The sequence below is a fragment of the Miniopterus schreibersii genome (genome assembly GCF_964146895.1).
Source record: "Miniopterus schreibersii genome assembly, chromosome: 1".
Taxonomy (NCBI): domain Eukaryota; kingdom Metazoa; phylum Chordata; class Mammalia; order Chiroptera; family Miniopteridae; genus Miniopterus; species Miniopterus schreibersii.
In genome coordinates this window covers 22,709,652-22,727,936 of record NC_138101.1, presented here as the reverse complement: position 1 = coordinate 22,727,936, position 18,285 = coordinate 22,709,652, and the positions used below count along the sequence as shown (strand labels likewise).

At 38.3% G+C, this 18,285-nt stretch overlaps 1 protein-coding gene across 4 annotated transcripts in view; it reads right to left on the bottom strand.

Annotated features, from left to right (window-relative positions):
* Positions 1-17,495, bottom strand: part of NSUN7 (NOP2/Sun RNA methyltransferase family member 7) — a 31,754-nt gene extending 14,259 nt beyond the window's left edge. Inside the window, exons 1-8 of one of the 4 annotated variants that reach the window (XM_081154910.1) lie at positions 17,147-17,495; positions 16,438-16,826; positions 9,962-10,020; positions 9,444-9,574; positions 6,391-6,543; positions 5,627-5,810; positions 4,048-4,258; positions 1,118-1,189 (exon numbers count right to left, since the gene is read on the bottom strand). In XM_081154910.1, coding sequence (XP_081011036.1) covers positions 1,118-1,189; positions 4,048-4,258; positions 5,627-5,810; positions 6,391-6,543; positions 9,444-9,574; positions 9,962-10,020; positions 16,438-16,750 — 1,123 coding nt within the window. In that variant the 5' untranslated portion in view covers positions 16,751-16,826; positions 17,147-17,495. The remainder of the gene's footprint in view (positions 1-1,117; positions 1,190-4,047; positions 4,259-5,626; positions 5,811-6,390; positions 6,544-9,443; positions 9,575-9,961; positions 10,021-16,437; positions 16,827-17,146) is intronic. The other 3 variants (XM_081154912.1, XM_081154911.1, XM_081154913.1) reach the window with 3 other exon arrangements.
* Between the last annotated feature and the right edge of the window lie 790 nt (positions 17,496-18,285).

Sequence of the window (18,285 nt, the reverse complement as noted above, 5' to 3'; positions counted from 1 at the left end):
ACTAAATTGCCTTTGTAGTATCAGCAAAGGGATTACAAAACAGTCATATGGTGGTCCCCCCTTAGCCATAGTTTTACTTTCCATGGTTTCAGTTACCTGCGGTCAACCATGGTTTGAAAATATTAAATTTCCACAGCCATCATCTTCAGCTGCTCCTGCCATCCAACCATTGACATTGCCATGGCCGAATGCTTCAGGATCACCCTCAGCAGATGACCCTCCTTCTGACATATTGCCGGAAGGTCAACAGTAGCCTAACACTGTGTCACCACGCCTGTGTCATTCACCTCACTTCACCTCATTGTGCAGGTATCTTACCATCTCACATCTCATCATAACAAGAAGGGCAAATACACTTCAATAAGATATTCTGAGGGAAAGAGGGAGACCACATTCACATAACTTTTATTATAGTATATTGTCATAATTGCTCTATTTTATTATTACTGTTGTTAATCTCTTACTGTGCTTAGTTTATAAGTTAAATTTGATCATAGTATGAGTGCATAGGAAAAGCATAATATATACCATAGGGTTCGGTACCAAATGTGTTTTGAGGCACCTGCTGTATCCCCTGCGGATGAAGGGGGACCACCGCATTCTGATCCTATTATCCCGTTTTCATTGTTATCTAGAGCTTTCTAAAAGGAGAAACCGCCTTTCCTCTATGCGTGGTTACCCCATCGTTCCTGTTCTCCCTTGTTAACTAGGGAAAAGGTGGTCAACTACTTGAAAACTCTGTCTACAGAGGTGACAACTACAGAGTAGCCACTACCTGCTACGGCTGAGAAGCACGATCGAGGACCTTAGTCAGCCGAGCAGGGGTGGGGTGGGAGGTTGCAAGGCTGAGATCTCTGAGAAGAGGGCACGGCTAACACTGCCAGGACCCTGGCATGGCCACCACGGGGATAAACACACACTGGAAGAAGAAGAGAAGTCCTTTCTTCCTCTTCCGGTCGTGCAGTTTCCTTCCAGCACCTTCTAATGGCAGAGCCTAATACTGAACCAGCTGGCGAAGGAGAAATGGAGCATACAGGGTCTCCTCCAGTATCACAAAGCAGGGCCGAGGGTGGGTTTGCAGGGGAGGCAATCAAGTTGTACCAGGTCAGCTTCTGACCTGTTTTTAAAATTCTTATCCCATTTCTCTCGTGTATTCTCTGCTGGACCCTCTTGTTCGACTTCCCGACATCTAAGTATCAGAGGGAACATATTCAACTTCAGTGACTGACTCATTTCCAAAGCGGCTGTACAGATTTACCGTCCCACCAACAGTGCCTGAGTGTTCCCGATGGCCTTTACCTTGTCAATACATGGCACTACCGGTGGTTTTTTATTTTAATGATTCTGTGGATGTGTGGTGGCAGGTTGTGATTTTATTGCTTTGCCCTCGCTGCTAACGAGGTGGGGTACTTTTACCTAAGCTTTTTTCGGGCACCTGGATGTCCTCTTTGGAAAATGCCTACTTATGTCTTGCCTGTTTTCCAACTGGGTTGTCTGTCTTATTTTTTGTTCATCTTTAAGAATTCCTTATATACTGTGGTTAAAACTCTTCGTCAGTTGGTATGTCCCCTCTCTACACTTTGCCTTTGCATTCTCTTAATGCACAGTTTTGTTTTAATTTATGATAGTACAGTTTACCAATCTTTTCTTTTATAGTTAGTGCTTTATGTGTCCTGTTTAAGAAATCTTCACCAACTCCCGGTCACAAAGTGTTTCTCCTATAATAAATTCTAGGAGATTATAGATTTGTGTATGTGGTGTGAAATAAGGGTCAGTTTCATTTTTCCCAGCACCATTTATTGAAAAGGCCATCTCTTCCTCAATACTCTGCTGTGTTGAGTATATGACTTTTGCTGCACATATAGTATGAATGTTAAATTTTATCAGATCTCCATTCTGCAAATTCATCTAAGGTGATTATATGATAGATGCAGAGGTGATCATATAAGGTTATTATATGATTTTTCTTCTTCTATTAATGAGGTGATTATATAAATTGATTTTTAAGAATTAAATCAACTTTGCACTCATAGATTAAATCGTTTATTTATAATGTATTGTGATTCTTATATATTATGAAATTATGTTTCCTAATACCTTATTTACAATATTTGTTTTCTAATATTTATTTTTTACAACCCTGCTCACGTGTGACATTAGCCTGTAATTTTCCCTCCTTTAATGTACTTTTCAGATTTGATATTAAGGTTGTAAAACAAATTGGGAAGTTGTCCCTCTCTGTTCTCTGAAAGAGTATTAATTCTTCCTTTAGGACTGAAGTTTTTCTTTGTGTTTTTTTGTTTGTTTGTTTTTTGCTTAGTGGGTGGGAGAGATTGTCAAATGTGAATTCAAAAGGCATTAATATTCACTAATTTTAAGATCTCGATACAAAAGTATTCAGATTTTACCAAAAGTTGTATTAAGTTTTGGTAAATTGTGTTGTCCCAGGAATATGCTCATGTTGTTTAAATGTTCAAGTTTTTGGCATTAAATTGCTCATAGTATCTTTTTATTATGTTTTAACTGTCTCTAGGATCTGTAGCGATTTTGGTCAGATGGCTATCCAGTTGTCCCAGCACCATTTTGTTGTTCCCGTTTCACTGAGTAGTTTTACAGTTGTGAGTACATGAAACACAGTTTACTCTTGCATTATTATTTATGATTTGTATTATTTATTTGTGTTACAACTGTGTCTCATGTGTGTTTTATGATCTCTTCCATATTATTCACACTTTTGTCTTCCCATGCTCCAGTTTGGGTGTTTTCTTCTGGCTTATCAGTTCACTTATTCTTTCTTTAGCTCTAATTTATCAATTTCTTAATTTCACATATTGTATTTTTCAGTTCTAGAATTTTCTTTTGACTTTTTAAAAATTGTTTCCAGTTCTCTGCTTAAATTCTACAACTTGGCATTTAGTTTCATGAGCATATTAATCGTAGTTATTTTGAAGTCCACATCTGATATCTCCAGTATTTTGGACACTCTGCAGGCTTGCTTCTATTATAGTGTTTTTTCTCTTTATTTCAGCTATATCTTTTCTTCTTGTTTGTGTGGGTAGTTTTTTTGTTTTTTTAATTTAGTGCCAGACATTGCATATGAAACAATTTAGGAGATAATATGAAATCTAGGATGATGTTATTTTCTTCCAGAGGGAATTTACTTTTGCTTCAGGTAGGCAGCTAAGCCTGAGCACTAGCAATCCCAGGTCACCTTAATCCAACTGCTAATTGAGATGATTCACATTTGGGCTTCAATTCACTGGAGAACTGATCATTACCCAGGATATACTTCTTTTGTGCTCCAAATGAAACCCTGGTTGTTTACCAATCTATCTTTCTGGGTCAAGTCCTGAATTCTACTTTTTCTCTCCCTAGCCCTGTGAACCTGTCAAAGGTTTTTCTTAGTTTTTAGCCTCATTGAGCCTATAATAAAATGTTATTTTTAGTCCTACCATGATCCAGTGAAAAACTTTTTAAAAATAAGAAACCTAATCTTCTAGTCCTAGATATTATCTCTGTCCCTTAAGCACTCCTATGGTTGTGCTCTTATTTATTAAAAGATGATCATTTCTATCACTCACTTTAACTAATTATTGTTTAAAACTAAAATTAAATGGTGGCTAAATGTCAAGCAATATACCAAAGTGCCAGTATGTTCATTAATTTAAACTGTAGTTGTTTAACCAATATTAAGCAATAAGAACAGACTGATATAGTATGAATTAGTAAGGATTTTAAGAGTACAGTTCATATAGAGTCTTTACATTAAAAAGAACAAATTCAAACATTTTAATATTTCTGAATCTTTTAATATTTATTTTCTATTTTTACTTGTTGATTTGAGAGAGAGGAAGGAAGAGAGAGAAACATCAATTTTGATGTTCCACCCATCCATGTATTCATTGGTTGCCTCTTGTATATGCCCTGACCAGGGACCGACTGCAACCTTAGTGTATCAGGATGGCACTCCAACCAACTGAGCTACCCAGTCAGGGCTCTAAATCTTTTATAATATTAGTTATCAAACAAATAAATATTGGTACTTACTTTTACATCCCATTTTTGTGAAAAGGTTCTTCAGGTCAGGATGCTTAGCTTGTGACTGTACTCCACACACAAATATTTTTGAGGTATTATTATTTGTTAAGATTGACATATGGGCAACTGTGTACCATGAACCTGTATTGACCATTAAGATATCATCATCCACATTTAATAAAGCCTTTACAGAATGGACAGCAAGACTTCGAGATTTGTCCTGCAAGATACGGTATGATTAGAATTTCAAACAGTTTAACTAAAAGCAGGAACTGACTTCTTTTTGCCTTAGGTAAAAGAAAGTACTTGGTAGGAATCTTGAACAAATACCTAACCCATTTTATTTTAAAACATCTTATATGATAAAATACAAAGTTAACAAAGGTAACTGATATAAACGGATTTAAAACAAAGACATTTATTTAGCTTAAATTATGACTGTTATCATTTAACTTTTATGTAGTGATAAAGTAATGCCCAAATCCCCAAAATGTGATTAATAGATTAGTGATGTCCTGCCTTAGCTCCCCTTCCTATGTATTCATGAAAAACCATTCATCTGCTCCCTCCCTCCCTCCTCCCTCCCTCCCTCCCTCCCTTCCTTCCTTCATTTTTTTAGTATTGATTTGAGAGAGAGAGAGAGAGAGAGAGAGAGAGAGAGAGGAAACAAAAGAGAAACATTGATTTGTTGTTCCACTTAGTTATGCATCATTGGCTGCTTCTTGTGTGTGCCCTGAGTGGGGATCAAACCAGCAACCTTGGCCTATCAAGACAATGCTCTAACCAACTGAGCTACCTGGCCAGGGGAACTGCCATTCTTTTTCCCCATTATATTGTAATCTAAATTGCTCCTAGTTCACAGAGATTAAAAGATGGCTGACAAGTGTATAAAAGGGGGCTAGACAGACTGGGATTCTGCAGCTGATCTCAGAGCTCAACAGGATGTCACTCTAATATAATGCCAAAACATTCTGCCTAAGAATATGGGTGCGGTGAAGGGACAAACCTAAGAAGACCCAGGTGAATCTGAAGTAAGAATTGGAATCTAAGGACATAAAAATTAATTTAACTTAATATTTTGGACCTTTTATTTTTCATTTTATGGAAACCTCATTATATCTCACATTCTTTCCCTGCATTGACAGACATGATACACTTCTTACAAATCACAGCTGTAAGGCTGTATAAAGAGATGACGGGAAAGCATTACATGGGGCATTTTCAAAGGCAGGGCGGTACCAGCACCCTCCATAGAAATGGAGGGGGAAGAGGTATCATCACACCTTTCTAGATTCTCTGAATCTGCCCTTGGGAGAGGAAAATACAGCTGCCAGCAGTACAGGCCTCCCCCCACGGAGTCTGGAGAGGACATGTTCTTTACGACTTCACCTGGGACACAGAGCCAAAGTACAGAGGAACACTGACTGTGGAGAAAGTAACTTTATTCAAGGTGAAAATTAGAACTTATAAACCTCCCTGCTAATCTATAAAAAATATAATCAGTTTGTTAGGTTTTACTTTTAAGTGGAGGGATTCTTTGGGTGAGTAGAGTTATTGAGAATCACAATGAATATAAATGTTAATTTACCTGAAATATCAGTTTATAATCTTTGAAAAGATCTACATTTAGAAGATCACTTTTAAGATGAGATGGAAAAACTAAGACATCGTAGCAATGTTGGTCCACAGCAAAGACTTTACCACCAATGTGCAATACAGATTTGACTTTATTGTAGCCTTTTTTCTTCAAACTATAATGAACTTCTTCAGGGCTGTAAATATACAACATTAGTTTGTAACTGCAAGTATAATACATTAAAAATATATATTTAACACTAGCATCTTTTCCTATAATAAAAAATAATTCCACTGCCTATATCACATCTAATGGAACTTACAATATTAGGCAACAATAAGTTAAGATAGAGACAGAAAAGTTAACATATTTATGTGATTATCTTTGGTAATTTGGTGATAAGATTGTGAACTAAACTATGATTCTCCAATGACTCCTCCAGATGTGCCCCCCACCCATTTAAAAGATAGTATTTCTTTTTTTTAAATATATCTTTATTGATTTCAGAGAGAGGAAGGGAGAGGGAGAGAAAGAGAAACATCAATGATGAGAGAGTCATTGATCGGTCGCCTCCTGCACACCCCCAACTGGGGATCGAGCCCACAACCCAGGCATGTGCCCTGACCGGGAATCGAACTGCGATCTCCAGAATCCTACCTAGGTCAATGCTCAACTGCTGAGCCACGCCCGGCCAGGCAAGATAATATTTCTTATCACATTATTTTGAAAGGTTGGCAATTTAAACTATGAATAAAGAATTTGAGTAAGACTCTTACCTGATTTTAGAGGTATTTATCCAGGCATAAAGTGGTAAAGTGGAGGCCCTTAGCTCCTGGTTCCTAACTGTTTCTGGAAGAATGTGGTAAATTGAAAGGGCATCATGTTTGATTCGATATCTTGCCAATGCCGCAGCCAATTTTGTCTTAAAACTAGAGATAGAAAATCAATTCTTGGTGACTATTGCATTGAAGACAATACTATCAATTTTCCACTACAAACATTAACAAATTAGATTTCAAATTTTCATAAATCCTTTGGTAATTCTATTTCAAATTTTTGTAGTCTAAAATAAAAATGTGCCATATTTGAAAATAGAAATCCAATAATCCTGCTTCCTCTTTTCAGTTTTTGCTGCCCCTGTATAGTTGTGCATCTGCTCAGATACTTGTTAGCTGAGAGAAAAATATGATATAGTGAAAGAGTTGTAGGATTTAGAGTCAGACAAATCTGAAGTTAAATTCAGGTTCTGTCCCTTACTAGTTGTGTGACCTAAGATGGCTACAGTATAGTTTTTTATTTTAGAAAGAGAGACAGAGACATTGATTTTGTTGTTCCACTTATTTATGTATTTGTTGGTTTATTTCTCGTCTGTGCCCTGACCGGGGATCAAACCCGCAACGTTGGCATATCAGGACGACACTCTAGCCAACTGAGTACCCGGCCAGAGCTGCAGTGTAGTCTTGATAAGATTAAGGAACTTTCATGAATTTGTATCAAGCCCATCCCAGTTCTGATTATTCCACGCCTCAAAGTTCCAAACAATAGAGAAGAAAAACAAGAATTGGTTAGCATGACCATGAAGACCCAATCATTTTTCTTGATCTCACAGCCCAGTTTTTAATAAATGAGAATACAGGGCTTGTTCTTAACCCATATTCATATCATTTTCACAGTAGGAATCTAATTGAATAATAAACCTCAAGGATAACCTTGAAGGAGAAATGGGACAGAGAGTCAAGTACAACTATTATCTACTCAGGAGAATGAGAGTTTTTCACATAAGAATGTGTTTATGTGTGAATATATGTACATGCATGAGGAAGTGGGGGAGGGAGAGAGAGGAAGAGGGAGAAAGAGAGAGGGAGAGAAAAAGAACATAGCAGGCATTTGGAAAGGAGAGAGAAGGGTTATCAAACATTAAGTCTTCTAGGGCTATAATAAAGTTAGACCTGTGTAGTGCTTTGTCCTAATGTCACAGAACTACACCAAGTGATACTAAAAACAATTGCATAATGCATTCATGCACATAAAGAATATGTTAATATAAAGGGGATGAGTGACTATTCTATATTATACAGTATGAAATGATTCTGAGTAGACTATTTTTGATTAAACAGTCTTTCCAAAATACCCATGTAGTTCAAATTTACCATAATAAATGCACTGACTGAATTATTTAATCATGAAATATGAAGATTAGAGATATGAAACCTAGAAAAATATATTTGTTGGGTATAAGGGGTAAGTACAGGGAGAAATAATTTTCCAAATTTCCAGATAACAGATATTTTGGACTGTGAATTTTAATATAATTTAATCACACAAGGAGTAATTTAAAGTATATATGCAGTTATAAAGATTTTATATAAATATACAATATCAGATTGAGGACAAAGACCAAATCTAAATGCTATTAGGATAACCAGATATTACTTTTGTAAATGAAATACTCTGTGGCTACTGAAAAAGATTCTCCCATAGTCTAAGGCAGACTGCAGTGATAGAAATGGAGGCAAAAACAGCCTTTCCCAACACTCTTGATCTAGAAGTCCATCTCCTGCTACAACCTGAATGTTATCACAGAAAACTGCTCAGTATCTCTTTTTACCAGCATCCCCATTGTACATGCAGCCAGAGCTTTCTTTCTATATATTAAATTGTAGTTATGTAATTCCTAAGCTTAAATCTCCATCCCATGATTTCTCATGGCTACAACTGACATGAGATATGACTGTGTCATATCTTTAATCTTCCAGAGTACTTCAGCCAAGCCTCACTGTCCTAAGTGCAAGGAGTGACAGCATATAAACAGTTAAAGCTTGGGCTCTGGATCAGACTTCCTGAAATTTGAATTCTGTCTACTCCCCTTTCTAGCTCTATGACATTAGATAGGTTCCTTTAACCTCTCTGTGCCTCCATTTTCCCATGGGGAAAAACACAGGTTGGTAACAGTATCCACCTCATAAGGTAGTTATGTAAAGAGCTTCTTATAACAGTGATTGATATAAATTAAGTGCTCAGTAAATGTAAGCCATTAATATTATTACCATTGCCTGTGTCCTCTGGTCTCAGTGAAACTGCTTGAATTTCCCATAACAATATAAAATCAGATATCACACTGACAACTGTTTCAAATTACTCATTAGGTAAAATCTTCCTACAAAATTGTTGTTGCTATATTGTGCTTTCTATTAAGGTTCAACAGCATAACAACAAAAGCCCTAACAACAGCAGCACTTAACATTTATTGACCATTTACTATGTGTCTGGCTCTAATCGAAGCATTTTACATGCATTAGTTTAGTTAGTTCTCCCCACCACCTTTTTATTGTTATTTCCATAATAGGTTTCTGCTAATATTTAGGATAAAAGGAAAAACAAAATTAAAACATATTTGTTCTTAACTAAGTAAAAATTGGTGTGTTTTTTTCAATTTGTCAAAGCAGTGGGTTCTTATCTACTGCTGGAATTCTCATTTGATACAGGTTAGATTTTTTTTAAAAAGAGCTATAAACAAAGTTAAGTAAATAAGTAATAGCTGCTTCAAATGAAGTTTAATTTATGTATGTGAAAAAATTATTAGGGATTTTTCATGATTTTCCAAATACAAGTTGGATCTTACAGTTCAAGCTTTCAAAAACAATTTGATTTTAAACAGAATATTTAACCTATTTAATATTGTTTTTAAAGGAGCTTAGGAAACTTATAAATTTTTACATTTTTTCTCTATAAATTTTAACTCATCTACACATTATACTGTATAGAATTTTGCCAAAGAAAATAGTAATAATGATTTCATATAAAACATCCTTTTCACTTTTATGACTACCTGTTAAGAAGGTTCTCTACTTCTTGAACTTCCTCTATGGACTCTTCGTTTTTAGAAAGGAGACGAGCTTGAAATTTTCTATCTTGGAAATCATACAGCATCACAATAATTAGACAGCTCAAATGATCTGGCTACCAAGGGGAAACACACATAAACATAAGTATATAAACAGTATCTAATAGCAGTATTTTCCATTCCATTATTTTTCATAAGACAGCAGGAATATGACTATATTCACATAGTCTGGTTGGATTGGGAGATAAAGACTTCAAAATAGAAAAAAAAAAAATAGTCCAGTAAAAAATAAATCTTTCAAAGAAGACAATTTTTGGTATGCTCATCTGAATGAAAGGACTAGGGTCAGTATTAGAAGCATCAGAAGTAGAAAAGAGTTGAGAATATACTTCGAAGAGGTGTCAGCATTTAGCAAACTAGTTATGACTTAAACCTGAAGGCTTTTTAGTACTTTCTAAATAACAATCACGAGACAGCTAATTATATAAAAGGTGTCTACTTACTATTGTAGTACTTGGAAAGATACAGCTATCTATTAATATAGTTTCCAAAATACCTTGATCTGCAAAACAAGGTAAATGTCTGTTATTGAATGTATCAAAGCTGAAAAATGAAAAGTTTGGAATCAAAATACACTTTAGACAATGTCATAAAATACATTTACTTTCATATTTAAAATATACCTCGATTCTTGATAAAGATTTAAATTATGAAGGCATGCTGAACTATTTGCAATCTCTATGAATCTGGACCCTAATGACCCAGGCTCCAATGGAATCACAGTCAAAGGCACATTATCTGAATAGTCAAAGTAGTAATAAAGAAATTCCAACCTTTCATTTATGTCTTTTGAAAAACATTAAAGAAGGTCTAATTTATAATCTTTTATCCTTTTATGTATTGCTGGATTCAATTTGCTAATATTTTATTCAGGATTTTTGTTCTATGTTTTGTTCATGAGGGATGGCCTACAGCTTCTTCTAACATCCTTGTCAATGTTGGTATCAGGATTATGCTGCCTTATGAGTGGGAAGAGCTCCCTCTTTCTCTGTTCCCCTGAAGAGTCTATATTAGATTGACATTATTTCTTAAATAATGGGTAGAACTTACTAGTGAAGACACTGATAAAATGTGGTGAGATGATATTTAATCTAAGACCCAAATGACAAGGAATTCGTCATGTAAAGATCTGGGAGGAGCGAGCATTTCAGGCAGAGGGATGATGGCAAGGTGCTAAGTGGAATTTAGTGAAAATATTTTAAAATCTCTGCAGGGTACCAATGTTCCTTTTGTTATAAGTACTTAAACTACATATGGATCTTATATCAAAGGCTTTAACCAGTTGAATAGAAAGTGAGGTTAGCTTCAACATTTATGGGTAACCCACTATTTGCACAGTACACACTAAATTTCAGTTTTCATTTGGGGGATGGGAAAAGGAAAAGGAAGTGACTAACTCAGGAGCACAGACTCCAGTTTTCATGGGGAATCCTTTGGGAATCATTATCCACATTCCCATTTCACTTATAAGGAAAATGAAGTTTAGAGTTTCACACCTTTATACTTCCAAACCAATTCCTATCTACTTCATAGTTTCTCAGCATGAGTCCCAATTTTTGTTACAGAAAATCTAGCCATCAAAAGAATGAAGGGCAGGCCTCTAAGGCAGCAGACCTGCACAGGCTGCAGAACTTCGAGCAGTGGAGGTGCTGCTGGGCTCCTAAGAAACGGGGGAGGTAGAACGAAGGAAAAGAAGACAGAATACAATTTTGCCAACATTGCCAGGGCTCTTGTCAAAACTGGTATCATCTTCGGGCTGCCTTTAATATTGTGCAGAATGTATTACCATGTATATCTACAGTTTACATAACACTCTCGTATAGTAATATCCACATTAATAATAGTCATATATTTTAGATATTGCTTTCTATGCTACACATTGTTCTAAGTGCTTTCCACATATTAATTCATTTAACTCTCATAACAACACTATGAATTAGGTACCATCGTTAGCCCATTTTATAGATTAGGAAATGAGGTGCAGAATGGTTAAGTAAGATATTCAGTCACACAGCAAGTGGCAGATCAGGGACTCAATGCGTCTGGCATCAAAGTGCATGCTCTTCACCACATTATGTTGCCTTTCCGTGTCTTACCCTTATAACCAACCAGAGTGGCTAAATGAAACACACTGCTAATGTCCGATTTGGGTAATCGGGAATCACCTGAAGATTGCAAATCTTGCCTCTCCCAGTTCAGCACAATAGCTCCAATTATCCCTGCCTCTTCTCATTAATCTGTTGAAGGGAATTCTTAATCTCCATTCCTCATGTGTTCAATGTGGAAGGTCTTTCCTAGAGAAACATCCCTAGACTTTCTCCCTACCCCTTGCTCACCACTCCCTACGAAAGGAAAATTGAGTTCATTTGATTGGTGAAATTGGAAGAAGGAACTGGGATATATCTCTCTTTCTCTCTTCCCTCTCTCTCCCCATCCACCTGGCCCCTCCCCAGCTTGTCTGCAAGAGGCATGCGTGAATTCTGGGCTGCTCTTCGCCATATGCCTTGTGTGAGCTGGGCTGGAGGGGTTTCTGCACGTCCTCAGCTGTGCCATGGATTAGACGAGAAGCCTCTAATTCAGCAGTAACATATTTACAAGCCACTTGACTGGAGATCAAAAGCCATATGCACAATCTTTTTCCTCTCAATTGGTTCCAAACTCAAGTGTAAAGGAGGAATGCTATTTATTGGACCCCTAAAACTCACATAGCCCATCTGGTCATCCCTCCCATTTCTGAAAGAAATATGGAAGATGCTTCTTCTTTTGACTCTCCCCTAGGTTCTCCCTCTCTATTTGTATTATGTATTCACAGTTTCCTTCAGATGAAGGACCTCTAGAACCTTTACTTCAAGAATGTCAAGGCCCTCCTATAATTATAAAATATAGGTAGATGGGGTTTTTATATGTATGGAACGAGGGAAACAACAAAATTAAGTCTTTTGGACAAAATTAGAAAAAATAGCCACTAACATTTTTAAAAGAATATTTGAGAGAAGTAAATACCAGGGTAAAGAAGCTGGCATTACCAAATAGAAAATCATTATACAGTTAAAATAAAACAATGTGAAACCGTTAAAAACTAGGATTAAGTATGGGGTTGCTATTCTACCACCATTTCAACCAGATGAAACACTTCCTCTTTTTATCTCTCTTCCTGCTTGATTCCTTAGGTACATCATTTAATCTCTTCTTGAGCTCCACTCAATTTTTCATCTGCAAAATGAGATCTTCCATCTCAAAGGACTGGTATATCAAGTGACATAAATTGTTTTGTGAATTACAAACAGCTATGCACATGTAAGGTATTATTAAAAGAGTTGCTTTAACCTGTTAGGTGACAACCAGAGCTTAAGAGGTTATTGATCTAGATCATTTTTCTAATGAGTCACTGTGCAATAAAGAATTAACTCAGCAGGCCTAGGTGGCCAAACCCTGCACATTCCAAAGAATGGTTTGGCGCTTGACTGGCTCCTGGGAGATGACCTCTATAAGCCCTTGGAATATTCTGCCTGATTAAAGTGTCTTTTTTACCTGGGTCCTTGGGCAGCATGGTATGAGCTTGACTTTTGGAAAAGCAAGAGACTGAGTCAAGTCAGCCACAAGGCACTCCATGTCTATATGTCTGACCACCAATAAAAACCCTGGACAGCAAGGCTTGGGCGACCTTCCCTGGTAGGCAGTACTTCATTAGTGTTGTCATACATTGTTGTTGGAAGAATTAAGACCGTCCATAAGACTCCACTGGGAAAGGACAATAGGAAGCTTGAACCAGGTCTCTTCTGGACTCTGCCCTGTGTACCTTTTTGTGGTGCTGATTTTAATCTCTAACCTTTTACTGTAATAAACTGTCACCATGAGTATAACAGTTTAGCTGAGTTCTGTGAGTCCTTCCAGTGAAATCACTGACCCTAAGGGTGGTCTTGGGGACCCCCATCTACAACCACTAATTCTCAAACCATACATTAAGCAATTACAAGGTTTTTTGCTGATAGGTTAGGTAATTCTGAAATGACCAGGTTCGTGGTACTGAAAATTCACCAACTACTATATACACCTAGAGAGGTTGGAGAAAGAATTAAGCCAGCAATAAGATCAAGGACATATCTTTCCTCAAGGTTATTTTGTTGTTTGTTAAGAAATTTATTTATTTATTTATTTATTTATTTATTTATTTATTTATTATTCATTTATTTATATTTATTTATTTTAATATATCTTTATTGATTTCAGAGAGAGGAAGGGAGAGAGAGATAGAAACATCAATGATGAGACAGTCATCATTGATTGGCTATCTCCTACATGCCCCTGACTGGGGGATTGAGCCCGCAACCAGGGAATGTGACCTGACCAGGAATTGAACTGAGATCTCTTGGATCCTAGGTCGATGTTCAACTGTTGAGCCATGCCCGGCAGGGCAAGAAATTTATTTTTTAAGAAATCATTTTGCCAATTTTTCTTCCTTTTTAAATATTTAGTATTGAAATATTTAATTATTGAAACATCCAGAGATTCTCTGAAAATACAAATTAGCTGCCAATACTCTACTTCTCTGACAGAAGTCAAACTTAATAGGAATAGGCTACTCTCCATTACTTCCTTCAACAGAAAAGTGACCTTGGGGCTATTTAGTCAAGCAGAAGTAGTGGTTGTCTTCATTTCAAAAACATTATGCTGAGCCCTTTAAACCTTTAAAAGGTTAATCAGATAAATACACTCTCTGCTTTGACAGAGCGTATGCACAAAGAAGGACATCATCAAAGGAGCAAATAATAAAACTGGTAATATGATCTAATTACTTGTTTGCAAATTCGCCAGAAAAGAGACCATTACCCAAGCTCTCTTTAGTTTGTACATTAACCTTTTCAGGTTACTGCTCCTATAAAATCTTAGGAAAGAAATCCTGAGCTTTCTTTTCTGAACTGTGATTCCCTGAACCTATATTGTATAAACCAAATATGAGCTTACAAAATATCATGTGAAAATACTGATGACACTGATACTACAGAAGATAAATGTGAAATGACAAGAGCCTCCAATATTTTAAAGCAAAATATCAGGCTCTTAATTATCTTGGAAACCCACTGCATTTAGGAATTCTGGTTTTATTCTACTTGAACATTCAGAAATTATTCAGATGATAACTTAAGCAATATATTATTATTGTAAGAAGAAAATATTTGTACCAAGTAAACAACCAAAGCCATCTTATTTTAGAATTTGAACTTATAAAAATGAACATTTCAAGCAAAAGCAGGTTTGTAAAGGCCTATGACAATAATTTATCTGAATGGGATTTTCTGGGTCATTAAAAAATATCAAATAATAGCAAGACCCTTTCAGAAAACAAAAATAAAGATAGAGAAAGAAAAAGATAATCTACTACACACATGACCACATAATTAGTGCATCATTTTACATAAAATAATTCCAGACTTTTAGTTTTGATTTCTAAAGGTAAGATTCAATATTCTATTAGGAAAACAAATGGTCTATAATAGAGTTTTGGCATTAACATTAAATACCAACTAATCAACATAGATGGCCACTCTGCATTTCATTCTTGCAAGGAGAAATGTAAAAATGTTCATTTGATTCATTGGTTGGTCATTGAGATTAAATTGGAGGAGGAAAAATGGTTAAGAGAGATTTTAAAAGAAAAAAATCACAAGCAGGAGAAAAGAAATAAAATCTAAAGAGAAGTTGCCTCTTAACACCAAATTTTTCTCTATGTTAACAAATTCTTGGCTTCAGAATTTGCATCATCTCCCCAGACAACCAAAAATATATAATCATGTCTAAGAAATTAATGGGACATTTTTCCAGTGTGTGTGGGGGGTGTGTACTGAAGGCAGCCCATCAGTGTTTCTTTCCTTCCACACCCTCTCTAAAATCAATAAAAACATATATTTTTAAAAAATTAATGGGGCATTTTAATTCCACTGAACAATTGTTAACTGCCTATGTGCAAGGACATGCAAGTAGGCCAGTAAGTATTAACACTAAAAATAAATATGCAAGTGAGTACTGCTCTTTCACAGTGTCTCTTTAGGAAGCCATGTGCTTATTTCAACCATGCTGCTAATAATCTAAATATTTCTAGAACTTCTTTCTGTAACTATATTCAGTCACTATATTCTGTAACTATATTTACAAGCCAATATAAACTTTATAGTTTATATTACATTACAACATACTGTACTATATTATATTAAAGTTTATAGCTAGTACAAAAACAAATGTCTCCAGGCCCTTTGACTGCTTGCTCTCATAGTAACAATATTTGGCTCTGTCCTGGGATCCGCTCCATACTGAGAAGTTAATAATTAACCACCACTGAGGGACTCTGAAACATGGCATCTCAAACCCTAGGGGGAAATTAGAAACCAGAATTCTGCAAAAGTTTGGAGGAATAAATGTACAAACTCCCCAAATTAAAACTATTGACTATCAACTGGGATCATCTTCACTGGGGTTGATTGAATTTTGACACTCATTTTAAATATATTGCACCTTTTCTTATTCCACCCCCGTTCCTCTCCCCCACCCTCGTATTGGGTTTTATGTCTTTGAGGGTTCACACACTAAAATACAAGATGTAAACACAGGGAATGGAAAGAAATACCCAAGGAGAGGAAAACTATAATTGGGTGTTTCAGTGGATTCTGGTTCTTCCTGGTTCAATTTAATCACTGAATTACATCTCTCTAAGGACAAGGTTCCGTGCTAGGCAAAATCTACCCTGAAAAACAGTTCTGGCCAGAACGAGCTTGTTTTACTGGAACTTTCCTAATTCCTTGACTTTTGAAACTGACTGAAGATAGTCAGTTAACACAAAACGTGGGGGGGGGGGGAGGCTGCAAACCACAAATTCTCTCATCACTTTCTGGCAGTGCCCATCTTCAAGACCGGTGCTACTCACACTTCAGGGCACTGAAGGCCAGCTCGTAGGACAATCGCTGAAAGGATTCGTCCTCGGACTCCTCGGACAAGGACCGCAGGGGTTCGTTCCCATACTTTATTAAGACTTTCTCTGGTGACTTTTCGATTCGAATACCCTGAAAAATGTTCGCTGCCATAATGTAAACGGGGTCCGGGTAACCAGTTTTTTCGGGGATGTCACTTGAGCTTTTTTCGCTGGGCGCTTCGTCACCTGACAGTGCCAGGGAAGCGAGTTGGGAGAGCTCCTCGGTATTGTTTTCTTTCGAAAACTGCAGTTTTCTTGACTGTAGCATGTCTACCCCTTGCCTGTCATCGATTACAATTAAGATGTTCCAGAAAATGGTTTTCCTTGTGCCTTAAGCATCGTCTCTGTGAAAAGAAAAGGTTATCTCAGTAAATCACGCTCTCTGCAGGACCACGGCTGGTGCCCCCACCCCGTTGTCGCCTTGTTTAAAGACTTAGAAGTGACATTTAACTGGCAGATCTGAGCATCCTACACTTCAAGCCCAACAAGCCCCAACGAAATCTCCACACACTCGAGGGGAAGAGGGGTGGAGGCAGCTGGGGACTCGCCTCCCAAGAGACGGGCGGCTGTTCCCCGGGCCGGGCTGGGGACACAGCTCCCCCCTGAGCCGTGCCTAGGGCCCCAGCGGCGCCCCTTCCTCCAGCTCCCGCGAATCCTGCTTTACCCCAGAGGGCGGATGTTTCCCGTGGTTTTGGGGACGAAGATGCGGCACGGCGGACACCGACGGCTGGTGTCTGGAACAGCGCCCTCGGGAGCCCCTGGACGGCGGCGCGGCGACGGAGGCCAGCGAAGGCCGTTTGGTTCAAATGCAGCCTCTCCCACCGGCCGGGTTCGGGGCAGGGCCCGGGGCCCCCGGCGCTCGCCTCGCTGGGGTTTCCCGAAGCGGGGCGCGCCGCAGCGCCTCCCCGGCCGCGCGCACCCACCCGTCGCGGGCGTGGCGGCCGCGCGCTGGAACGCGAGGCCGTGGAGCCGCCGGCCGAGCTGCCGAAGGCGCGCCGCCTCCGCCTCCCGCCGGCCGGCAGCCCCGGGCCCGGGTCTCCATAGCAACCGAGAGCGGCCGCCCAGGGCAGTTCCCGCGGGATTTGGCTCCGCGAGCTGCTCGTCTTCCCGCGCCTCGGGACACCTGCGCCGGCTCCCACACCGCGAAGTCCAAGGTCCCCTGCGCGGTGCGGAGGGTCCTCGTCCTCCCCGGAATCGCGAGTGGCCCCTCTTTCCCAGCGTCCCCTGTGGGCTCCTAAAAAGCCAGAATTTTGTGTCGCTGACAACACCCGGTTTAGCGGGTTTCGCAGGAGCGCAGGAAATGCTACCAGACAGGTGTAGAGCCGAAAAAAGAGAAAAAAGACGAGCCTCACTTTATTCCGTGCTTTTTACAATAGGTAGCACGTTAGACGGACTCTTCCAGGGTAAGTTATTTAAAGATCTTTCCCAACCTAAGACCGCATCGCTCCCTTACAGAGGCTGCCTGCGAAGAAAGGCGGTGCTGAAACGAACCTACAAAAGGTCAACTTCGCCCCCCTCCAAGTTATAGAATGCAACTGGGAACACATGTGAACCTTCCCGGAGGCTTTTAACATGGCTACTTTAATTTTTGAGAGCCCCAGAACGAAGTCTGCATCAGAGAAAAGGCTACTATAGATCTTAGCGGCCTCAGCATATGTGGAAAAATACTCTATTGATTTCTAGAATAAAACCAAATGACTGAGATTTGAGTTTATTGTTGAATTTCTGTGCATTTTAAATACTTCATTGATGGCCTTGTAACCTAGCTTCTCTCCAAAGTGCATGTTCTAAAACCAAAAAGGA